This window comes from Vipera ursinii, assembly GCF_947247035.1.
Source record: "Vipera ursinii genome assembly, chromosome: 5".
In the NCBI taxonomy this organism is placed as follows: domain Eukaryota; kingdom Metazoa; phylum Chordata; class Lepidosauria; order Squamata; family Viperidae; genus Vipera; species Vipera ursinii.
Genome location: NC_139518.1, coordinates 67,418,103 through 67,443,965, shown reverse-complemented (window position 1 = coordinate 67,443,965; position 25,863 = coordinate 67,418,103). Strand labels below are relative to the sequence as shown.

At 41.3% G+C, this 25,863-nt stretch overlaps 1 protein-coding gene across 1 annotated transcript in view; it reads left to right on the top strand.

Annotated features, from left to right (window-relative positions):
* The window catches only part of STK32C (serine/threonine kinase 32C), a gene marked incomplete at both ends in the record, with an annotated part of 203,012 nt that extends 179,502 nt beyond the window's left edge, over positions 1-23,510 (top strand). The window contains 9 exons of the mRNA XM_083364766.1: positions 2,171-2,344; positions 3,639-3,676; positions 9,423-9,512; positions 12,314-12,417; positions 13,420-13,536; positions 17,880-18,005; positions 18,509-18,640; positions 22,240-22,307; positions 23,372-23,510. Coding sequence (XP_083220892.1) covers positions 2,171-2,344; positions 3,639-3,676; positions 9,423-9,512; positions 12,314-12,417; positions 13,420-13,536; positions 17,880-18,005; positions 18,509-18,640; positions 22,240-22,307; positions 23,372-23,510 — 988 coding nt within the window. The remainder of the gene's footprint in view (positions 1-2,170; positions 2,345-3,638; positions 3,677-9,422; positions 9,513-12,313; positions 12,418-13,419; positions 13,537-17,879; positions 18,006-18,508; positions 18,641-22,239; positions 22,308-23,371) is intronic.
* Between the last annotated feature and the right edge of the window lie 2,353 nt (positions 23,511-25,863).

The window sequence follows — 25,863 nt, the reverse complement described above, 5'->3', positions numbered from 1 at the left end:
GGGTGGGGACAGGTCTCCAGCTTCGATTCTCTAGGAGAAAGCTTAGCCTAATAATGATAAATATAAAATGCACACCCTCTGGTTTTAAGAATGTAAGAAAAAAAGTATATACGCTGGATCAAAGTTAAAGGTCTAATTTAACATTCCGTTTCTAAATGTCCAACCAGGGACCACCAACTGAACTGGGGTCCAATAGTTTCTTCTGTTTCACTTTCGACAGCAATTTGCTGTTGAAGTGTGCACAGATCGAGTCTTGGAAGTAAGACGTACCTGTGCTAAGTACTGTATTGATACCTTTATCTCTTACGCAGTTGTGTGACTTCCTTTCAAAGTTGTTCAGATTGGGGACTATCACTTTATGTGATAATAAATTCTGGAAGTTAACTGTGATATGTAAAGGCTTCCTCCCCCCCCCCCCCACACACACCCCACCCAAGGTTTTGGTATTATATCAGACATGTCAAACACAAGGCCCGGGGGCCGGATCCGGCCCGCAAAGTGGTTTCATGTGGCCCACGAAGCCATCCTGGAAACAGTGAGGGAACGGCCCCCACTGCCTTGGCCCTGGCCCAGAGACCCTCCTTTTGCCAGAGACCCTCAGATCTGTCCCACTCCTGCCCAGGCCCCCATAGGCACCCTTGATGCGAACAATGTAGAGCTGGCCACGCCCACCCAGCAGGCCATATGCACTCTAGCCACACCCACCCAGTAGGCCACGCCCACCCTGGCCATACCCACCCGGCCCCCTGAGGGCAACCGCAATGCTAATGCGGCCCTCAATGAAATTGAGTTTGACACCCCTGTATTATATGAAAGAATAATTTTTATGTAGCCACTCGCGGATGTTTACCTATACTAATAATATGTGTCTTTGGCTCCCCTCTTTACTCTTAAGCTGAAAAGGCACTGAATAGCAATGTGTCTCACAGGGGAATTGCTCAGGCCTCTTTATCCTTTTGGTTGTCTTGTCTGGTTTTTATCTACAACACTTTGAAATGTAAATAAAACATCCTTCCTGTAGCATTCTGAATGGATAATTCAGACCTTGGCATTTTTTTCCCCAAGAGATAGGCGGCACTACTGAGTCAACATATGTAATGGCATGTAACAAAGAATAAAATAAACAATAAAATAAAATAAATATGCACCAAATCTTATAAACATTTTTGGTAAGTTTTCAGTATTTTCATCCCTGAAATCTTACACTTTTATCTAAATTCTTATGAGTGCTTCTTCTGGAAGTTTTGTTAGGGATTTTTTTGGTGTTTCTAAATTTAATTTGTGGGGTGGGGATTGGACACCGTCTGGAAGGATCGTGGCTGCTTTTCTGAACCCTGTTACAAATGTAGAAATATAAAGGAATAACCATGTTATTTGCTTTTTACAAAGACCCAGGTAAAGTACACTCAATTTATTGGGGGCGATAAAGGGAAATCGATTTTCTAACTCGTGTTTCTAAGCTAATTGAATCTCTAGATAGGCTTAGAAGAAAATAATTCTATGACCTATGTGATCACCCCTTTTAGTTTTTTCCACTCAGTTTTGGCAGATAGAACAAAAATGTCCAGCTAATGACTTCCCAGATTTTCTGTATTAAAAAGATTCCAGGCAACAAAATCTTGCCAATGAGTCATTTGCACTGATGGCACTGGTTATCCTTTGATAATGAAATGAGACAGGCTGCTTGGTATTCCAGTACATTATTGATTATGCCTGGAAAAAATTACTGTGTAATGATCATCTTATAGAAGCCATGTGATCCAGCCAGATATAGAAACAGGATTACATAAACAAGTTAAAATTAACTATGGCAGCTGCTCCCTACTAGATACAGAATAGGAAACAGCTAGCAGTAATAAGGATTAAAACAAAGTGACACCCCCAAATATATAAATATCAGTGGTTCAAAGAAACTGGGACAAATGAAAGAAATTGAAGGACATATATTTAGATATGTAGAAGCATTGTTATTATTTGAGCACATTCCAACCAATTCTTCTGGAAATTCTAGGAACTGAAGTCCTAATATATCCAGGGGGCACTGGGTTGGGGAATATAATACTAAGGACATCTCATTTCCAGGTCTTTATGTGACAAGGAGAACTATCATAAGGCGTAATATTGTCTGTGCAAATATAATTGAATTCCCTGTTCTCCCTTTTTTCTATAGGTACTCCTTCCAAGATGAAGAAGACATGTTCATGGTGGTGGATCTACTCTTGGGTGGTGACTTACGTTATCATCTTCAACAGAATGTGCAGTTTACAGAAGAAACAGTTAAACTATATATCTGTGAAATGGCGTCAGCTTTGGACTATTTGCGCAGTCAGCGTATTATACACAGGTGACCTAACAATCTGTTATTGGCAGCTGTCAGGATCAGGTCTAATTCTGTGAACTCATCTTCTAGCCCATTGGGAAACAACTGTATAGAATCTCAACTCTGAAATTGATTTTATAGTTGGAGTAAATTTTCTTCAGTAAATACTTAATCTCTAGTCCTACCATGAAATAGAATGACTGTAGATGGGACATAATCACAACCTAATTTTCTAAACCTTAATCTTGATCTATATTCTAGTTACATAGAATTTTGAACATGCAGGCAACTTCATGATCATGTCATCTCGCTCTTTGATGCACTTCTTAATTTCTTTCCATAGGATTATAATTGGGACCAGTGGCTGCTGTATCAAAATCTTTCTCAGATTTGTTTTGCTTTGTTCTTTATTTCTGTCAAAAGTCTGGAAAAACTCTCTTACCATGAGTCAAGATTGTTTCAGTGCCGAAAGAGTGTATTTAGCTTTTACCGATCTGGTGCTTTTTATATGGGTTCCTCAATTTTCATCCAATTCTTCTGGAAAGTCTAGGAACCGAAGTCCCAACATATCTAGAGAACATCAGATTGGGGAACATTAAACTAATGAAATCTCATTTCCAGGTTATTAGCCTCCTCCTCCTCCTCCTCCTCCTCCTCCTCCTCCTCCTCCTCCTCCTAGGAGGCATAGAGGTTATGGATTGAGATTAGAACCATGGTACTTTGCAAAAGTAATTTCCTTTTTACTTACCATATCCCTGATTTCATTCCTCCACTATATGCTTACATCAACCTTTGAATTACTAGCTTAGAATCGTCCAGTGAATTTCATACTGAATGAAGTTTGGAACTAGATGTTCCTGAACTTTAGTCCCACATTTTAACCACAATAAAACAGATCCTCATGTGGACAAATGCATTCCCAGAGAGATGCCACTGGAAAAATTACACTCGCCTATTCTTCAGTGCAATCCAGTTTGACTCTCACCTAGAGACCCATGGCAGCTGCTATTTAATACTGTTTGAAGATGGAAGGATCATAAGACAACTTCAACTGGCAAGAATTTTATTCAAACCGTGACATGTCTTCGGTTTCTGAGAAATTTCTATACATTACATTCAAATGAAATTTCTTGGAGAATATCTCACACCTCTGTTTTTGTGTAGGCAATAATAGATAATATTTTTACAATCTTGGAAACAATAACAAAAGCTCAATATGTTTAATGGCTTCTTAGGGCAATTTGCTTGATGTGGAGAAAGAAATATAAGGAGTAAGTTGCCTTAGATTATATATACATATATTTATTTTGCTTTCCAGAGATGTCAAACCAGACAACATTCTCCTTGATGAACAAGGTAAGGAAAAATTGCATGACTTTTATTTCTGCTGTCTCGGTGTTTGAACAGTCTGGAAATGGGTGATGTGGGATATTTTTTGGTGCTTTGTATCATGTGCATTTATTGCAGTATTGTGATATTCTACTTCAGTTTCTGCAGAAGTGACAGATGCACAAGCTTACAGGATTTGAAATAAGTTGATTGGTTCATGACTTTCTCAGCAAGCTCTGGGGCACAGCCATTTGTGACCCGTGAATTTATATTAGAATATTATTCCTTACTATTTATGGTGTTTTCTTCCCTGATATAGTATTGCGTATTACATTTTTGTTTTGATTACTGCGTTCTTGTTTTTATTGCTTTAATAACTTCTATATAATGAAGATTTGCTTTGATGGTTGAGGCAGCTTATATGTTGAACAAAACAAATGAAGAAGTTAACTGATGGAAAAGAGACATTATTAGTAGCTACTATAATTTGTTTTAGAACAATTCTGTCCAGAACAACTTTATGCCAAAACAACTAGAAGCCTTAAAGCAGACATGTCAAACACAAGGCCCGGGGGCCGGATCCGGCCCGCGAAGTGGTTTCATGCGGCCCGCGAAGCCATCCTGGAAACAGTGAGGGAACGGCCCCCACTGCCTTGGCCCTGGCCCAGAGACGCTCCTCCTGCCAGAGACCCTCAGATCTGTCCCACTCCTGCCTGGGCCCCCATAGGCACCCTTGATGTGAATGATGTAGCTGGCCACGCCCACCCAGTAGGCCATACACACTCTAGCCACGCCCACCCAGTAGGCCACACCCACCCTGGCCACACCCACCCGGCCCCCTGAGGGCAACCGCAATGCTGATGCGGCCCTCAATGAAATTGAGTTTGACACCCCTGCCTTAAAGCATCTCTCCCTCTCCGTCCCTCCCCCCTCCCCCCTCTCTCTCTCTCACACACACACACACCTATGATTTATGAAGTCTAGCAATCAGAATACAGATCATTGAAGCAGTGAGGCTGCTCTCCAGCTCCCTAAGACTTTTCTCAAAAACGATTGTTTTCTTATTTCCAGTAACTGTTGAAATCAACAGTCTATTCCCTACCAGACTGATCAGCTGCACTGCAGGGAAAAGCAGGCAGAGCTCCCAGTCATCCTGTGGGCCACAAAAACTGTAGCAGGATACTACTTGCAGGCTGCAGGTCCAATATTTTTTAGGATATTTATTATCTTTTACTACTATAGATACCTTTCAATCTGCTTGCATGCCTAGGATGGCAGAACAAGACAAAGGTTGGATTTGAGGAAAGGTACCAGAAGTCTGCTTCAGGTGCAGGAAGGATTATAGCTCACAAGTACGTCACATGCTTTAGAGCAGTGTTTCCTCAACCATGGGAACTTTAAGATATGTGTACCTCAACTCCCAGAATTCCATGCTGGCTGGGGAATTCTGGGAGTTGGAGTCCACACATCTTAAAAGTTCTGGAAGGTTGAGAAGCACTGCTTTAGAATGAAAAGAGCACAGCTCTGGTCCTGGCTTCTCCAAACCAGACTAGAGAAAAATTTCCATTCTGACATTCTGGGGAGACTTGCTGTTGGATTAGCATAGACAATGACTCATTGAATTCATTTTCCGGCTTGCGGCATGGCACTTCCAGTGATGCAAAGATGAAACGCGCAGGAGCCATGGTTTTCCTCATTTACCTCAAGCAATAGAAATGTGTCTCTTCCCTCGTTGGAATTGCACGGGTATCGTCAGCCTTTACAACCTCATCACTGAAAGCTAGTCAGGGAAAGTCGAAAAGTGCAGCCTCACAAGCTGTGTTGTTCTTTCTTTCCTCCCTCTGGAGGCGTGGAGTTGCATATTTATTTAAATGCTGCCTGCATACTTCCATAACAAAACAACTGCTGTTTGCTGCAGGCCAGGCCAGGCCAGGTATCTAGATGCGATGTCTCCAATGTGCCTGTGGTGACATTCTGCCAAAGATAGATCTCAAGAGCTAGCAGCTTCAGGCACCTGTTAAGGTGCATGCCCTTCTACTTTGAGGTTAAAAAGCAGAAAGTAAGCAGCCAGGTAAAGGGGTAAAAGGAAAGAACTGTTGTCTCCACGTATCTGCTGCTTCCCTTTGATTGGCAATGGGGATACATCTCCAAAGGAATCAATGAGAGACTAAACCAGGGGTAGGCAACCTTGGCTCTTTTATGACTCGTGGACTTCAACTCCCAGAATTCCTGAGCCAGCTATGCTGGCTCAGGAATTCTGGGAGTTGAAGTCCACGAGTCATAAAAGAGCCAAGGTTGCCTACCCCTGGACTAGACCTACCACGGCTGTCTTGCAAAGCAGCCCCTGAATGTTTAACCAGCCACACCTACGGTGTTTATAGAAATAAACCAGGCAAAGGGCATCATGGCTTAATCTGCCTGTTTGTTTCATCTGGCCTTGGCGCACGAATCCCAAATGCTAGAAATCCACATGCAGGAGACATAAAAGAAAGAGACAGATTGATTTCAGAGTAGCATTTTTATCTTGGCGTGAAAGCATTAGTGGTTGCTGATCTGCTTCAGGCAGTTTAGGAGAGACGATGTAGCATACCTAATTGTAGTATAAGCGAGATGTGGTTCTTAATACACCCCAGCTGATATCAATCAGCTCTAGAATAGTATAGTTCGAAAATGACTTCCCCTAGTAAAGTCATATATTTAAATCCGAGTTGATATGTTGTTTTCTAAAACCCTTTAAAAATCCCTAAATACATTGCTCTCCTGTTCTGGAGTGCAGATTACAGCCTAACCAAAGCAGACCTCTCTCTACCTCGGATGCAGCACTGTTCATTCATGTGTCATATAATGTGCCTGGGCAATTGGAGAAGGTTCAACTGCCTCACAGCTAAGCTGCAAAAAACCAAGACACCATTAGAGGCAGCTCTGAGATATAGAAACCTTTGATTCTTCTTGCCATCTAGTAGTCATTCATAAGCTGAGGAATTCTGGGAGCTGAAGTCCACAAGTCATAAAAGGGCCAGGTTTGAAGACCCCTGGTCTAGATCTTGTAGCACTAGTTCACCCTCCTGTGCTATTGGTTGGTCCTGCAGTGCTATGTTGGTATATGAAGGATTGATATCCACGTTATGGAAATCCATGGTGATCTTCATTTTCTCTGTAATGAGACACTTCCTTAATAACTCAACAAGAGAGGCCTGTTTCATGTCAGAGGAAGCTTTTGAAAGGAAGATATTAATTATTAATAATTATTAATAATTAAATATTATTTACTATTATCACTTTAGTTGACTCTGGGTGGCTTACAAAGATAAAGCCCAAGTATAAAAACCAATATCTTCCATCTCTGTAGTGACAACAGTCAAACTATCCACAGCAGGCCCATTGGCAGTTCATGTCTTCAGGGCCTTGCAAAAGTGGGGGCCAGTCTGCAGAGATTATGTTGCACAGTGGGTGAGCCACTATAGAGAGAGGCCTTTTTCTTGGTCCCACTGGATCAGGGGTGTCAAACTCGCAACGTCCCATGACATGCCATGACGTATCAGGCCCACAGGCCAGCAGTTTTGACACCCCTGCACCAGATGGATTCCATGAGTCATGGTGACGCAGTGGTTAGAATATAGTATCGCAGACTAACTCACTGCTCACTGCCAGGAGTTCAATTTTGACCAGCTCAAGGTTGACTCAAGTTCGGTAAAATGAGGACTCAGATTGTTGGGGACAATATGCTGACTCTAAGCTGCTTAGAGAGGGTTGTAAAGCACTGTGAAGCGGTATATAGTATATGAAGTGCTATTGCAAGTGCTAAAAGGAACCCATACCATTCCCTGTCTGGGAAGAGATAGCCCTTCAAATAACATGGTCCCAAGCTACGTAGGGCTTTAAAAATGACAGCCAGCGCTTTCATATTGGACTTGGAAGCAAATTAACAACCAATGCAGCTCCTGCAAGAGAGGTGACATGTGCAAATCTAGCCTTGCACAAAACCATGGGGGCTACCACATTTTTAAATCAATTGAAGCTTCCAGATACTTTTCAAGGACAGCTCTACGTAGAGTACATTGCGATATCCACAAGGTGGAATTTTAATGGTTTGCGAATCAATTGCCAGAAGATTTCTTTATGCATCTCCTGATGCATTCAGCTTTGTTCCAACCCTGACAATAGCATATTCCCCAATGGATCCTTTAAAAAGCTTATCAAATAGCTTTTCACACAACAGGAAAGCGAAATGCTAGTTGACTGGAACAGCTTTTATGTGTTCATGTGTAATCCAAGTTATATTTAAAGTGTCACAGTCTAGCCATTTAGTCCATTGATCAGAAAGAGTTTCAAATGAGTTCTGATTTTTCCTATCGTGCAACATTTTTTTCTATTCTAAGTAACAGGTAAGACACTGCTAGTTTGCCCTTTCATAATCAGAAAGGAAAAAAAATGATATGCGATATGTGTGAAAGAGCTCGCTGACCTACAAGTGCATTTTTTAAAAAGTGTAACTAATTAAAATCTAAACTGTGATGTTAGTTCGTTATAAAAAAATTAAATATTTATACAATTGCATTTTACAATGGCACCTTCTTTAGGATCCCGATTATTCTGAAAACGATGTGCGTAAGTAATGCAGAACTCTTAACTGAAATTGCAAGTGGCTTCTCCATCAAGAGAGAGATAAATAGGTTGTTTTGTTGATATATTAGTTTTCCTGATGGTATAGTTAAACCTCAGATCATTTAACCAAATGTGAAAAGTTGATTGGGTGCTTTCTAAAAAAAACATTTATGGTTTAGAATATGATATTTCATTCAGTGGATTGAAAACCTGATTGCACCTGTCACCTGTCATGAGATTACCTATAGACATTAGACCAGAGGTCTCCAACCTTTCTGGGCTCAGAGGAAAGGAGAGCAGCTTCCAAATTGGTGCACGTGCAAATGGCGCCACACATGCTGGCGCAGCACTAGCGGCCCCATTTGTGTATGCGCAAATGGGCCACGCACACCCACCCGGGGCTAGCCACCCCATTCACGCATGTGCAAATGGGCTGCACACACCCATCCGGCACTCGTGCAAAAGAGGCTGCGGGCGCTAGTGTGAGTGGGGGGGAGTGCGCATGCGTGCATGCTCAGCCAGCCATTTCTGAGGCCCATAGATTGGGGACCCCTGCATTAGACTATGTATGAACAAATATATTGAAATATGGGACTCATTTATACAAAATACAGTAGGTTAAAAAAACATGATATAGTTAAACCAGTTGTATAATGTATTAAAAATATATGTATTTGAATAATTGTATTAGATAACTGTATACAGAATTGTAATTACAACCAAATCAATATAATGTCATTTTTGTTTGTTGTATTAATTTGCTTTTTTGTTAAAAAAAAATCTCTTTTCTTTGACAACAGATGTATTTTTTATCTTTGTGGGGGTTTTTTGTTTTTCTGTAATAATTTTAAAAGCAATAAAAGAGTAAATTAAAAAAGATTATGATATTTTAAAAATTGTATCAAATAAGATATATTGCTTTGTACTTAAAAAAATAATAATACACAACTTCCTTTATATCTATCTTTAACACTATCAACTGTTCTCCAAATGGTTCGGATGCCCCCTGGTTCACACTGATTAGGATAGATTTAATTTTTATCTGAATTCATAAGATTCCTTATTATCATTTATCTTAATTGTATTACGATCTGAAATCATATTTTTCAGAATAAATTAGAGCTTAGGTAGAGTTTCTACCTAAATGTCATGTTGTGTTCTATTTAAGGCCATACCCACCTAACCGATTTTAATATTGCAACAATCATCAGAGATGGTGAAAGAGCAACTGCTCTTGCTGGGACTAAGCCATACATGGGTAAGTAAACCCATTTCTGTTGCTTAATGATGTGGTTGCCTATATATTCATAATGGGTGGTGGATCGTGTCCTTTAGATACAGCATTACGGTTTTCCTTGGAAAACCATGACTGTCAAGTGGTTTAAAACTCACTATGAGATGAAAAGAAATAAAAACATTCTGTTCCTGTAACAAATTAATTAAAATGATATTAATTATTTTAGGGACACAACCAGAGAAGGTTTTTGTTGTGAAATCTCATTTTTCATTTGTAATCCTTTACTGTTTCTGTTGTTTTTCTCCTACACAGACTCCGTTACATTAAGGAATAAAAAACAACAACAATAGACAGACTTTTATTTCCATTTGTAATACTAAGAGCTCACTACATGGAAGCATCTTTAATATTAAACCGTTTCCTTCCTCCCATCTCCTAATATAGTGGTGCCTTGGTACTCAATTGGTTTGAAACTGTCAGAGCATGCACAGTTTATTGCGCTAAGATAACCCAGGAATAAACACAGTAAACAGTGGTCTATATTAAATGGTGGTTTATCTTACACTATCTACAACAGGGGTGTCAAACTGCCGGCCCACGGGCCGGATGCGTCCTCCAGAAGCCAAGCCCACCCCATTGATGGCAATGGCAAAACAGTCCCGATACATCTCACCAGGAACAATATACATACACATGTTAATACAGCAGGCTCCAACACACAGCAGTTACAGCAGGAAAACAAAAGAGAGAGAACACATCTGCAGAGCCTTCCCTATTATACAAAGGCTCTTAAAGATATGCAGACTCAGCTGGCTCTTAAAGGGACACAGACCCTGCTGCGTCATTTCTATCATTACATCTTACGTTACATCAGCTGGTTAGCTTCTAAATCATTACCTTCACAGAAACTCATCAAATTTGATACTCAACACATTTTGATGGGAAAATTTTGTTCCAGTACACATCTTTTGTTTGTTATTCAACGCACAAGCTTACTACATTATTTCTTACGGGAAAAATTTATTTGATATTCATTTTCGGTACTCATTGCGCCTGCTGGAACCAGTTAATGATAATTACCAAGGTATCACTGTATATGGTAGCCAACAAAGAAAAGTAGGTTAAACTCTGTTTATTCTGATCAAAGTGCCCCCAAATCTGCATAATAAGTAGATTTCACTATCTAATGCAGATGTACGTATAAAGAAGGCTGAATCTCCAACGGGGTTATAAACTGATGGATTAGAAGTAGGTAGCTATTCTATCTATCCTTGAAAAATCATTTTTTCCTATCTTAGATCCAAAATTACATTTTTCCACTCAATCCAAATGAAATATACATTTTCCTGCTAAACTGGTTCATAATTTGAGATTCTGTTGTGTTTGTGTATGTGTGCATTCTGCATCATATTTGAACGTGTATACTATGATATATTGAGAGTCAAGTTTAATGGTTAAGATGCCAGGCTAGAAACTAGAAGACTGTGAATTCTAGTCTGGCCTTAGGAACAAAGACCTTGGGCTTGTTACTCTTTCTCAGCCCTACCAAACCATTTCTGAGAAACCTTGCCAAAAAAACTACAGGAACTTGTCCAGGCAGTCTCTTAAGAATTGGACACAATTGAATGGAAGAAAAAAAAGAAATAAGATTTATTTAGCATATGGCACGGACTAGCACACATGTGCGGGGGAACCTTTACCTTTAGCTTTTATGTCATACATGGACTAGCAATATATATTAATATTTCTCCTAGATTAGTAAAACACAATAAATGTTAAAAAGCTCAATATCTAAGATGACACTTTATATTTTAAAAAATAGTATTTAGCTTATAATAATCCCCCTCGCATTTATTTTGCCTTCGGCATAAAATAATCATCTAATTTAAATCTGTTTATCTTTCCTTCTCATAAAGAGATTAGTTAGGCTTAAGAATGCTTTAATTTTCCACTTTGTTAACTGAACTCTTTTGCTTCTTGGTCCACCATTGATATTGGCTATTTATAGCAGAGGGCAGCTGTAGATCACATCTCCAAGGTTAAGCGTGTGGTCCATCCACCTTTTTAGTGCTGTAAGCAGTCTCGCTTTATTCTAGAAAAATGCAAGCTACAGAGGGGGCGGGGATCATATTAGCATCCATTTCTTAATCTTTGCTTTATACAACTATACATGTACTGTTACCAATCTGGAATCCTAAGATCTGATCCTCAGTTGGCTTATTGTTTTCCCCAATATTTGGACCTATATATGAGGTCAAGAGGGACGCGGTGGCTCAGTGGGTTAGGACGCTGAGCTTGTCGATCAGAAGGTCAGCAGTTTGGCGGGTCGAATCCCGAGTGCCGCGTAACAGAGTGAGCAACTGTTACTCGTCCCAGCTTCTGCCAACCTAGCAGTTCGAAAGCACGTAAAAATGCAAGTAGAAAAATAGGGACCACTCCGGTGGGAAGGTAATAGCGTTCCATGCGCCTTTGGCGTCTAGTCATGCCAGCCACATGACCACGGAGACGTCCTCGGACAAGCGCTGGCTCTTTGGCTTTGAAACGGAGATGAGCACCGGCCCCTAGAGTCAGAAACGACTAGCACACATGTGCGGGGGAGCCTTTATCTTTACCTATTAGGTCAACATACGATTCTCTTTCATATCATCTTAAGCCAGCATACCTAGTTACAATTTAGAAGTTCTTGTGTTTCATTAAGCCCCACTAAATTTGTTATAATATCTGGTTTTACATCTAAGGGAATATGCAAAAACGGCAACAGCAGTTTTATCGAAACTAACAATGATGGAGGTATTAAATGATGTCCTTGTCTTTCTTTTCAGCTCCGGAGATCTTTCATTCCTTTCTGAATGGAGGAACAGGCTACTCCTTTGAAGTCGATTGGTGGTCTCTGGGAGTGATAGCCTATGAGCTTCTGCGTGGATGGGTGCCTGACATATTCTTTATTTTTAAAAAAAACTTTGGAAATTGCTTTGCCACATTAAAGTGTGGGAGGGGGCTTTAGAGTTCATTTTTTTCTACCACAATTATTCATATTTATAATTAAGCAGGACTTGTTTGTCAGATACCAACAATTTATGTGAGGTAATAATCAGTTCTTAACATCCAGTGCTCTCTGCCATAAATGGCCCACCTTGGATTTACAGTCTTAAACTAGTTTGCATCTATCTGTCTCTTATCTTTCTATTGTCTGTCTATTTATCTCTCTGTCTGGCTAGCTAGCTAGCTAGCTAGCTATCTTCATGGTCCCGGGCAGTGTACAATATTAAACAATTTGAGACAAAACAATATGAAACAAAATAAAACAAAACATCTGAGAAAAGGGATGGAGTCTCAGAACAAACCAGTCATCACACAAAGGGTGACACACTCTGTTCCAGAGCCTAGGAAAAGAGCCAGGTTTTAAGAAATAAAGCCAAAGTGAGGGTTGTACACATTACAGATGGGTGTTATTCCAGAGGACAGACAAGGTCTCTTTAGGCACCATTGTTAAATCAGTGGAATCTGGAGCATGCGTATTCTGTCCAACCATCTGGGGCAGAGAGTAACCATGGGAGACAGATGGTCTTTTGGATAACCAGGCCCTGTGCTTTGTAAATGATAACCAGCATCTTGAATCGCATCCAGAAGGCTGCTGGCAACCAGTGCAGCTTAACAAAGATGTCATCGCATATGTGTGCATGCCCATAAATGCCTGTTCCACAGCATTCAGAACCCAACTGCAGCTTCCAAAGGGTCTCAAGGCAGCCCCATATGCCTTGTGATAGTTGAAATGTAAGGTGACCAAAGCATGATGATGATAGTAATAGAGTAGTAGTAGTAGTATTACAGCAGTTTAAATAACTGCATTAATTAAATGCTTGATGTTATGATAGATAAATGTGGAGTTCTCATGTATATCCATTTATTCATCTTTTTTTCCCCTCAGAGACCTTATGACATCCATTCCAATAGTCCCGTGGAATCATTAGTTCAGCTGTTCAGCACTGTGAGTGTTCAGTACACAACAGCTTGGTCAAAAGACATGGTGGCATTATTAAGAAAGGTAAAATCATTGTTTCTTCGGTAAGGATTTCAATGATTCATTATCACTGCACAAATACGGGCTTTGATCCAAAAATATGTGCTCCCTCTTAGTTGCCAACATGCTACATATGTCTGTGTAGCAACAGTTGCCTTCAGCACATTACTTCATTGTTCCCAGAACAGTGTCAAGAAAACATGCCTGCAGTCCTAAGCACCAAAGTAGGGGGGAGTGTGTTTTGCACCACAAATATTGTCTCTTGTCCTTCAAATGTTTCCCAGCTCTGAATACACATCACTGCCGTGGTGGCGCAGCAGTCAGAATGCACTATTGCAGGCTAACTCACTGCTCAGCGCCAGGAGCTCAATTATGACTAGCTCAAAGTGGACTCAGCCTTCGATCATTACAAGTAAAATGAGTAAAATGAGGAGCCCAATTTTGGGGGGCAATATGCTGACATTTGCAAACCGCTTAGAGAGGCTGTAAAGCACTCTGAAGCGGTATATAAGTCTACGTGCTATTGCTGTTTTCATTGGGCAGATAGAAGTGTGCATTGTCAGAGAGGAAATATATATTTCCTTTAGACGTAATGCAGCATGTAATTTTATCGTTAAAAGGTACGCAACGCCTATACTTGGAATTGCCAGTAATAACTTACGTGCAGTTGTAGGGCTTTCTGGTAGCTTGATTAATAAGGACTTGCTTTCATATTATCTTTTCAGACTGTGATACCCCCTACAGGCATTCAAAAAGGCAAAAATGTGTGTAATGTGTCTCGCGATCCAACTTCTCCATCCTCTGGCACTCCCGTGTTGAAGGGGAATTTCTGTAGGAGGCTGTAAGTGTGTTTGGATGGTAACAGCCCTCCATGAAAGTTCAAACTGTGAATAATCAAGGGTAGTCTGTGTATCAAAAACTGGATGTGCCAGACTTCTTTATAAAAGCAAGTCTCTCCTGCGTGTGAAACATTAGCTAATTGTGCTAATGATTGGTATCACTTGGGACTGAAGCCTCAATCTCTGGAAGCCTGATAGTGTGATATAGTTATCATTTCCACTGGCAGCCAACCTAGGTGATTTTTGCCAGGACTGGCTCCAACATAGGACTTTTGAGAAGCTAGGGCAGGGATAGGCAACCTTGGCTCTTTTATGACTCATGGACTTCAACTCCCAGAACTTCTGGGAGGTGAAGTCCATGAGTCATAAAAGAGCCAAGGTTGCCTACCCCTGAGCTAGGGGAAGTGATCAGCATGCTTGAGGGAAGTCTAGCAAAAGTACAAATAAGCTTTAAAAAATTAACGTGAGAAACAAGAGTACTTAGAGCAGCCAAATTCAGCCCATTGGAAACTGCATGTATAGAGGCCATGGAGTCATGAATGCAAGTTAGCAGTAGCCTTCATTCTATGTATATGCCTGCTTATTAGGGCTTTCACACACCCTCTCCAAGCGGCATTATTACAAAGTCAGCTTAATCTGGGTCCTCAGAATATATTGGCATGAGCAAATCCTCTCTCCCCATCCAGCTGGTTTTGGGGGTTTTCCCAGATTTTTCCTGTCTACACAGTCCCCTCATGTCATCCACAGTCCAGTGGAAAGGTGCTTGGGCATGCCTAGGAAGGCCCCAAAACGTTTGTGATGAGCTTTCTGGAGGACAAAACAGCCTGACCCATTTCAGTGAGGGGGAGTTTCCTTCATGCCAATGCGCTGTGCAAAGCACCCTTCAAAATCCGTTACAAAATGCTCCTTCAAATTCTTTGCCAGCCCTCTTCAATGACTGTAGGAAAAATAACATGTAAAGTGCCTTTTATGCCTGTAAGCCTTGAATGGTTTTAAAAGATGAGTACCTTGTAAAAATAGGACACGGTGGCTCAGTGGGTTAGGACGCTGAGCTTGTCGATCAGAAGGTCGGCAGTTTGGCGGGTCGAATCCCGAGTGCCGCGTAACAGTGAGCGCCTGTTACTCGTCCCAGCTTCTGCCAACCTAGCAGTTCGAAAGCACATAAAAATGCAAGTAGAAAAATAGGGACCACTACGGTGGGAAGGTAACAGCGTTCCGTGCGCCCTTGGCGTCTAGTCATGCCGGCCACATGACCACGGAGACATCCTCGGACAAGCGCTGGCTCTTCGGCTTTGAAATGAAGATGAGCACCGGCCCCTAGAGTCGGAAACGACTAGCACACATGTGCAGGGGAACCTTTACCTTTACCTTTACCTTGTAAAAAACAAAGGAAATGCATATGTACAACAGTGACAAGAATCAAGTGCTCCAGTATAAATCTCAAATGGACAGCATGGGTAATTTTAAAGTAGGATTCTGTTATGAACAATTTACTCAAACAAGAATACCCCCTCTGCTGGATTAGTGTAAGATGACAATCTCCAAAGGAACATAGTCTGGAGAAAGTAATAAGCAGTGGAAGGCATGAAAAATTCTGAGGATGAATGTTTGTGGAAAACCCAAATGAAGAACAAATTGTTGAGTCAATGAGAAATTTCATCATATTTGAATTTGATGAGCATCGGTATGGAAGGAGTGTGATGTTATTCCCAGTCACAGAAAAAGTAGAATCTGTGAATTGATGCAACTAAGAGACTTTGTTCTTGTCCTTTCCCCCAAATTTCAATTTCAATTTGTGTGCAGCCATTTCATTTTGATGGAAGGCATGCCAACTATTGCGATGAAGAACTGGTGCTTCCCTTAGGACTCAGGGGTAGGCAACCTTGGCTCTTTTATGACTCGTGGACTTCAACTCCCAGAATTCCTGAGCCAGCATGAAGTCCACGAGTCATAAAAGAGCCAAGGTTGCCTACCCCTGCTTTAGGTCCTTTGTCAAACAGTGACTCAAATACTGTAGGACCTATTACTGTAGTTCAGTCCGAGGGGCTGTATTTTACTGCTCAGAAGAAGCCTCTGCATCCAATTATCCCTGGGCATCTAATGTGAGATAAATAAATTTGCAATAGTGGTGAAACTCTGCAGCTGGGGTGCAGGATGAGGGTGAAGGTTCGTTCTCCGAGCTCGTGGTTGGTTTCCAAACGTTTTGTTACCAGGCTAGGTAACATTTATTATTTATTATTTATTTATTAATTTAATTTGTATACCGCCCTTCTCCCGAAGGACTCAGGGCGGTGAACAGGGCAATACATAATAAAAAACAAGGTACAAAAATTAAAAAGTAATTAAACAGCAATGCCCGTAATAAATTAATACAGATTAAAAGGTTAAGATCAATTTATAAAACCCGACCCCATCCCATCAGGCCAGGCCAGCTTGTTCAAAGAGGTAGGTTTTAAGATCGCGCCGGAAGGAGCGGAGATCAGGCGCCATCCGGAGCTCGACCGGAAGATGGTTCCATAAATCCGGCGCGCCCACAGAGAACGCCCTCCCCCTGGGGGCCACCAGTCGGCATTCTTTGACCGGTGGCACCCTGAGGAGGCCCTCTCTGTGGGGGCGCACTGGACGGAGGGAAGTTGACGCCGGCCGCAGGTGCTTCCCAAGGTATTCCGGACCCATGCCATGTAGGGCTTCGGCTGAGATGAACACTGACCCTGACATCCCCTAAACTCCGCTGAAGATGTTACCTAGAGGTTTTGGTAATAAAATGTTCAGAAACCAACCCACAAGCTCAGAGGACGAACCTTCACCCTGATAAATAAGCTTGTTGATGATAGTCTGCAGAAAATTGAATGTGTCTTTCATTAAAAAAAAAAGGGGGGAGGATACAACTAATCACATTTGGCTATTTTGTGGAACAAAACCAATTAAATGAGAGATTATATATTATATGTAACTTTTGAGAAAAGGAAGCGGATTCCTCTTTACTGTACGACCTCACTGCCTATGCGGAGAAGTCCAAGGAGCCTTCAGTCTGCAACCACAACTGGAACCAGAATTTCTGTTGCTAAGCGAGGCAGTTGTTAACTAAGCTGCGCCTGATTTTTGTGACCTTTTTAAAAATGATTTTATAGCTGTAAGCAAGTCGCTGCAGTTGTTAAGTGAATCGCATGGTTGTTAAGCAAATCTAGCTTTCCCCATTGGTTTTGCTTATCTGAGGTGGGAAGATCACAAACAGCGATCACGCATGACCCCAGGATACCGCAGCCATTGTAAATACCTGCCGGTTGCCAAGTGTCCGAATTCTGATCCCTTGGCCGTGGGGATGGTGTGACAGTCTTAAGTGTGAGGATGATCGTCAGTCACTGGTTTTTCAGTGCTGTCGTAACGTTAGATGTTCACTAAATGAATGGTTTTAAGTCGAGGACTACCTTTAAAACGAAGAAACAGCCCAGATTTTTTTTTCCCCCCTCCAGCCGCCGAATTTTGCCCTAAATAAATTTGCTTCCCCTCTCTGATTTCCATTTTCAGCTTCTGACAGTGAATCCTGAGCATCGTTTTTCTAGTCTAGCCAACATTCAGACATCCTCCTTCTTATCTAACGTGGACTGGGATGAAATTTGCGAAAAGAAAGTAGAGCCTGGCTTTGTTCCTAATGTAAGTCAGAGTGATTTTTCCATTTCTTGTTTAGATTTTAAATTTCCTTCAGGGTTTAGAATATCTCTGTATGTCCAGATTTTTTCAAAGTCCACTAAATTTGGGTGTACAAATGCTTCCATTGTTGACAACCACCCTGGAATTTTAAAATATATTTTACTTTTTATTTTTTCCCCATGTTGTTCACAATGCATTTCTTATATAATGATTTTGGAAATATTTATGAACTCTTATTTTCTCCGTACCATAAGAGAGAGTGCCATCCCAGTTGTAAATCATGCCCCTCCAGATATAACAACCTTTTGTTTTTAAGAATTAAAGTGATGAGTACGTTTGCTTCTGTTGTTGGTCTCTTTTACTCATGAAGGAGGTAGTAATATAAAGCCAAGGGTTGTATGTCCCCGCCCCCCACCTCCCCATGGGCAACAAATTTGGGCTCAGAATATTGCTCGCATTGTCCGTTTGCTATTCACATGGCTACCTCTCTTTCTGATTTTTCACAGAAAGGTCGTCTGCATTGCGACCCCACTTTTGAGCTGGAAGAGATGATTTTGGAGTCGAGGCCCCTGCACAAGAAAAAGAAGAGGCTTGCAAAGAACAAATCCAGGGACAACAGCAAGGACGGCTCACAGTCTGTAAGTGTCCACTTGCAGTCGCCAAAGGAAAATGAAATAGTTGTGTGTCCTCCCATTGTAGGAGTTGGCATTTTGCTTTCAAACGCCTCTTGATGGGGCTCTGCAAACTCTGCTCTGCTCCTGCCCAAACTGCAAGGCTGTGCATAACTTGAAGGAGGGTTCTGCTTTGCCCCACAAAGCAATAGGGACCCTTCACTTCTGAGAGTGAAGATAAGTGACCCCTTTGCTTCATTTTTATTTTCTGATGTCACTACCATACAGTTAGTCTTCGATTTACAATCATAGTTGAGCCCCAAATTCACGTTGCTAAGTGAGACGTTTGTTAAGTGAGTTTTGCCTCATTTCATCACTTTTCTTGCCGTGGTTGTTAAGTGAATCATTGCAGTTGTTAAGTGAATCTGGCTGGACTTTGCTTGTCAGAAGGTCGCCAAAGGTGTTCACATGCTCTTAGGGACACCGCAACCGTCATAAATATGGAGCCGTTGCCAAGCCTCCACATCTTGGTCACATGACCATAAGGGTGCTGCAATGGTCATAAGTGAAAAATGGTCATGTCACTTTTTTCAGTGACGTAACTTCAAAGGTCACTAAATGAATTGTCGTAAGACGAGGAATACCTGCACCAGCACAGAAACCTCTTCTTGCTTTGGACTTCTCCAGTACTGCTTAACCGGTAGGGAAAACAGACATGGGGAAGCTTCAAAACAGTGAGGTGTGCTTCATGAAAGCAAGCTGTGTGGTTTCTTTGCTTTGACGAAGAGATGCCCGTTGCCTCTTCAGCACCAATCTAAATCACCTCGTACTCTCTTACATTAGGTAAAGGTAAAGGTTCCCCCACACATGTATGCTAGTCGTTTCCAACTCTAGGGGCCGTGCTCATCTCCGTTTCAAAACCAAAGAGCCAGCGCTTGTCCGAGGACGTCTCCGTGGTCATGTGGCCGGCATGACTAGATGCCAAAGGTGCACGGAACGCTGTTACCTTCCCACCGTAGTGGTCCCTATTTTTCACATTTTTACATGCTTTTGAACTGCTAGGTTGGCAGAAGCTGGGACGAGTAACAGGCGCTCACTCTGCTACGCGGCACTCGGGATTCGACCTGCCAAACAGCCGATCTTCTGATCGACAAGCTCAACGTCCTAACCCACTGAGCCACCGTGTCCCACTCTCTTACATTATGCCCCTCTAATTAGGTGAGACTAGAGTTGCTAGAATTTCAACTTCTGTTATTATAATGGGATGTAGGAATAATCCTGGAAGACAGGAGGAAGAGCCACAGACCTGACAACCATCATGCAAAAGAGATCTCAGTCCTCAGAAGTGGGAGTGGGATGTGGGTTGGGGAACGGCAAGTGTTTCAGAAGAAGCCTCCTTAGATTTTCGGAGACCATTGGAAAGGAGGGGACAAAAGCTTTCAAACTTGCAAGGCTGTGTTAACGTAACCTTGCGATAAAGTCAGAGCTAGTACTCATTGTTGTCCTTATCAGGGCTACTTTGAAAGGCTGTTATTTTATTCTCTATTATACTGGTCCGGCATGCAAACACAGTTTCTTATGGCAAAGGACCAACCTCTTGCCAACTACTGCTTGCTCTTGCTCTTCTTGTTGTTTTCCTTGAATACCAAGGAAGGCAAGGCATTTAATGTAAGAACACAGAGCAATGTATTTAAACAACCATTGTGACTGAAAATATATTTGAAGAATGAGTGCAAATTTTATCTGCATTTCTTAACAACGAAAACAGATTAAAAACAGAAATGAGGGCAACTAAGCAGCCCAACGAACGCTAGAAACTGACTGATATGTTCATTACTATCTGTCCATGATGGTTAATTAGAGGAACAGTTGTTGGGAGTCAGTACATTACAAGAAAGAAAGAAAGAGAGAGAGAGAGAGAGAGAGAGAGAGAGAGAGAGAGAGAGAGAGAGGAAGGAAGGAAGGAAGGAAGGAAGGAAGGAAGGAAGGAAGAAAGAAAGAAAGAAAAAGAAAGAAAGAAAGAAAGAAAGAAAGAAAGAAAGAAAGAAAGAAAGAAAGAAAGAAAGAAAGAAAGAAAGAAAGAAAGAGAAAGAAGTCAGAGGTAGGCAAAATCTAGCAGAAGTTGGTAAGAAGAAAGTGTGTATATAAGCAGTGGCATATGGATTGCATCCTGTTCTAATGATGAGGTTTGCCAAGCAACATATTCTAATTGGAATTAGGTCAAAACTAGTTAGATTTCTCACTTTTAATGCCTTTAAAAAAAACACCTGTTCTTAGTATTAAGAGGTGTAAAAAAGCCTTCCATAGATGTTGTTGGGAGCGTATTCAGTCCCAGTAAATTCATTACAGGCTGAAAGCTAGCAGAAAAATGATGTTATATTGTCAGTTATCTAGCTTCAGTTAAGTCTGACACGCTTTTGAGAATGTAGGGCTTTTTCTTTTTCCACAGCAGTAATGAACTTTTTGAAAGTAAATAACCCCAACTGCTATATTCCTAAATAAATTAGCAAATTTATGTCCGGCTGTTTCATTAAAAAGAAATGAAGCCTCAATCCGCTAAACTGGAAATCGATTTTGTGAAGCAAAAAATAAAGCAGATGAGAGCTGTACCAGTCCTGATGTCCCTATTCAGTGCTAGAGCATTGGAGTTGATTTCAAAAAAATGCTTCATAGCATGCAGTAGCACATTTGTAGCCTCTGCTTGCAACCACATAAAGTAGCTGCAATGTATCCTGGGATTGGCTGGTTGATTACAGTGCTTATGTTCAATCACAGTTAGACAACATTGGGCAATTCACAATAAACATCCATAAAACATTCGCATCAGCCTCCCCCATAATCAGTCCCATAAAAAAACCATTAAATATCCCATAAAACCAACGGTACAACTAGAACACACACACACCCCTTAACAGGGAAGAAAATTGTACAATCAACAGCACTTAAGCTCCAGCAGCCCAGCAGAATAATGCTATTTTAGCCACCTGGTTGAAACAATACAACATGTGGATTGCCTAAAGCTGTTCATAAGAAGGCCTGACCCTGAACCTACTTTCCAGCTTCTCTACTACTTGGAGTGGAGACCCTGAAGTATCCTCTCTATGATGGAGCTTACAAGATGGCCAAACTCCTTTTGTAGGAGATGGTACCTAAGATGTCACCTCTCTGTAGGTCATCTGCATCTCCATCTCTTTTGTGTGTGACATATAAACTGCCATTTAAGGGTAAGCAGACAATTTGGTGAGATCTTTATGAACTGGAGATCAACAATAAAGCTATTTGACCAGATCTTGGAGTTGTTCTGGTTGCTTACGCCTGACAAAAAGGTAGGTGGGGTGGATTGGTGATTGGTTTACTTTTATTTAATGAACTATGACTGACCATGGATTTTAACTCATCTCCTAATTTCTCGCCTGATATGTTTATAATTATATCATATTGGACCGTTAATTAAGCAAAATAAGGTTCTACAATAGCTAACAGGAAACAAAAGCATACAGTGATCACAATTCTGAGTAACTCAGAGATGATGATGTTGTTATTGTTTTTAGGTGCAAAACTTACTTCTGCTTTTAATTCATGGCAATTTAGACAGGGAAGTACAAATAATATTTCTCTTTTTATAGGAAAATGACTACTTGCAGGAATGTCTTGAAGCAATTCAGCAAGATTTTGTCATTTTTAACAGAGAAAAGTGAGTCTGAAACTTATTTTTAAAAGGGTGGTGGGGTGGAAAGACGCTTGGGTTGGCTGGATAATAATTACAATTCATAGAGCAAAATTCTCATCTTTTCAGTTCTTTTACGTATCCCCAAAAACCCTACCGCATATCTAATGTTGGAGAGAGCCTTCTGATCACTGAGTGATAGAGAATGTAGGTTACAATCTGGGACATCTGAGAATGTGTGAAATTCAAGCTGCCAAGGTTGAGAAATACCGCATGTAAGATATACATTGGTTAGAAGATAACAGATAAATCTCAGTTGGCAACAAAAGAGTAACAAAGTTGGCAGCAGATAAAACCTCCTAGAGTCACTTTTGCACAAGAACAGGAACGTTCTTTAGATGTTCCGTCTCTTAACATTCACTTGCCCTGTTTCTTTTGAGCGTATGGGGAATGAAGGGAGAAGGCACCTCCGATGCAGTTCTACAAGCCTACCTGAACCCTAGTCGCCATTAGATGTCTCATTTCAGAACAATGCTGTTGTGATTCAGGGTCAGCCTGTGGGTTCGGCAGTTGGGTTGGACGACTCAGAGGAGGAGGAGGAGGGGGGTGTTGAAGAGCTTGCTGATGATGGCCTTGAGGCTCCGCAGAGCCCTCAGCCAGGCCCCTCCCACTTGGTCACGACGGAGACCCAGCTGTGTGAGCCTGACAGCGTGGATGAAGATGACCCACAGCTGGCCCTGTTCAAGGACGCCCGACGCAGGAGGCAGTCAATCAGGAGTAAACAGAGGAAGGCAATGGGGCACCTCAGAAGGAGGCAGAGAGAAGCCACGCCCTGAACTGTATAAAAGGGGAATGCGTGGGAGGGCTGGTTTGCTGAAGGCAACCGCTTGAAAAGCTCCTGTTTCTTGGTTCGTGTCTTGTTCTGTTCGTTTTTGTATTCATAAATTTGGCAGGCTTAATTCCAGCCTCTTGCCTTCTTGTAAAAGGGGTTGTCCCTGCCTTTTCTGCAGGGCCGGTAGCAGGCTGGTACAGAACAAACGCCTTCATGACTACTTACTTTCACCACATACACAACTGCTTGGTCTTTGCAGGTGGAAGAAGAGCCAGGATCAGATGAACGAGTCCCTGTCTCCTCCTGAAACCACGGATGAAACAGAGACTGAAACAGAATCTGAACATTCCAACCTAAACATATGTAGCTCGGTATGCTCGTCCACAGGTAGCAGCTAGGACAAGAGGGCAAAGGGGCTAGAAGCTTGTGTGCCTCTTAAATAAAACATTCTCAGGTTGCAATGACAAGCAGATGACAGTACAGTGGGGGGTGGGGGAGAAGAAGAAGGATCACACAAACTGACACTGTAGAGCCACCGAAAAAGCAACTAGTTCTTACAGAACTCGTGGATTCAAAAAGATGTCCTGTTACCAGAGATTTTGCTACTATGCAACACCTCAACACCACCGTTCGATTTCTTTCTTTGTCCTTTTCTCTTGATAGGCGACAGATAGCAACTGAAGTATATTTCAGGGCCAAGAATGTAACACAGATCCAAGGATGTTGCGGAATGAAAATGTGCAAGGTGGGAGGGCTAGGAAAGATTGCCAAGGCAATTGAAAATGCCCCATCACTATGGTCCTTACAGTCGGGCAGAAGTTAGCGGCATGCAAAATTGTCTCTTGATATTATCAGAGCATCTGAGGATTCTTACAGAGCATGGCACTTACAGAGTTACCTGTTGGGACAGGGCTCAACTGATACCTTTGACTTTGTGTGGTTTTTCATAAGTTTAATCTCTGACTTAACAGGTGCTTTGGAATCCACCCATCTAGGGCCAGATGCTCTTTTACAGCTAGTTTTTAAAAATGGTGTAGTGCAAGGTAATTTTATTTTTGTCAAACCACTGCATCTTTTTCACAAAGCTGTCCTTGACTTTCAAGGAATGTTGTATGCTTACAAGCACCTGAACTGAGGTTAGCATTTTCTTCACTCCTGTAAAGGAGCAAGATATTAGCGTGGCTTGATTGAGATGCCCTAATGATCGAGGAAGTAACATTTAATGCACTTCTTTATGCTGTTCAAAGTGTGATTTAAATATATCAATCATTGACACCTGTTTTAACTTCTTACAAAAACTGGAAAAATTTGAAGCTGGTTCTTGCTGTGGATACTGCCTTTTTCTTTGTTTCAGAAGTCACTTCTCCCTCTTTCTTATACCAAGGCTGCTATCCTACACATATTTACCAGGGAATAACATCCACTGAATGTAGTGGACTTACCCCTGGTAAAAATAGTTAGGTTTGCCTTGAGGCTTTTTCTTACTATATTGTGGCTTTATTCTTAAAACTCCAAGAATCCTTGACATTAGGGTATGTGTTGTACATAAATCTTGTAACTCTTTTCACTCCAGTTTTGTGTAAGCCTGGAAAAGATTGTCCTGTTTGTATCTTAGTTGTGTTTTCTTGAAAGAAAGTGAACTTTGCATGCTTTTAATGTCGATACATTTCCCACCCACCTGCCTTGTCTTATTGAAACCAATTTGCTAGCATTGGACTAGAGACTTTTGGAAACAGGAATCCTTACAGCCTTACTTCTGAAGCTACAGTTTTCTCTGCAACAAGTTTTCTTTGTAAATTCCTCTGCCATTAAGATGGAATTCTGACCAACTCATTATCCAGTCAATTCAACAAACGACGCAACAGAGGTATAATCAATCCCTTTTATATGGACTACAGTGAACACATGCTTAATTTTCCACAGTTTTATGTGGAGGTTAGTAAGAAACAAAGATTGTCCCCAACTGATATTTTGTAAGAATCATTAGAAAGGGAAGATATACAAAGAAACCAAAGCTTTATTCTCAGTGCCACTATTGTAGATTATAGCCAGGTAAATGGCATGTCCAATTTACAGTTGAATGGTAAATGTTATTAAGTTGTGTTAGTACTATGATTAAAACTTCACTTGATTTCAAGGGAGAAACTCTCAAAAGAGGTTTATAGTTCAGATATTTAGATTATGCTATTCCACCAGCTGTTTTATCATAGTGTCGTAACCTCTGATGTTACAAGCAGAGCTGCAAGTATACCAATGGGAATGTTCGAAGTCAAAAGCCTTTTACGTGTTGGGAAAAAGAACACCAACGCTTCCTGCATTCATGAGTAAGGTCTGGTAGTAAGTACAGAACCACATTCAGCCCAATGTAGTTATTGTCCCCATGGGATACAGAATCCTAACACTAATTTCATATAGGATTATAACCATGTTCAGACAAACCTGGATCCAGTCTTTTTTCAGACCATCCACACATTTTTCCTAATGTCTAAAGAAAGCTAAAGTGCCAATATGCTTTGCCACTGACTGCCGTTCAGTTGCATCATAGATTCACAATAGATTCTACAGAGTTAAAACTCCAAATTGAATTCCAAGACCTCAGCGTGGGTGTCATGTGCATGTTCTAGTAATCAATCATAGGCTTAAAATGTTGCATTTTTAAAAAAAGAATACTTGCCTCTGACTACTTTGTTTAGGAAGTGTTTAGTCTAATTAGCCTCGTGTTGAATGTTCTATGTGGATCTAAGACAAAAA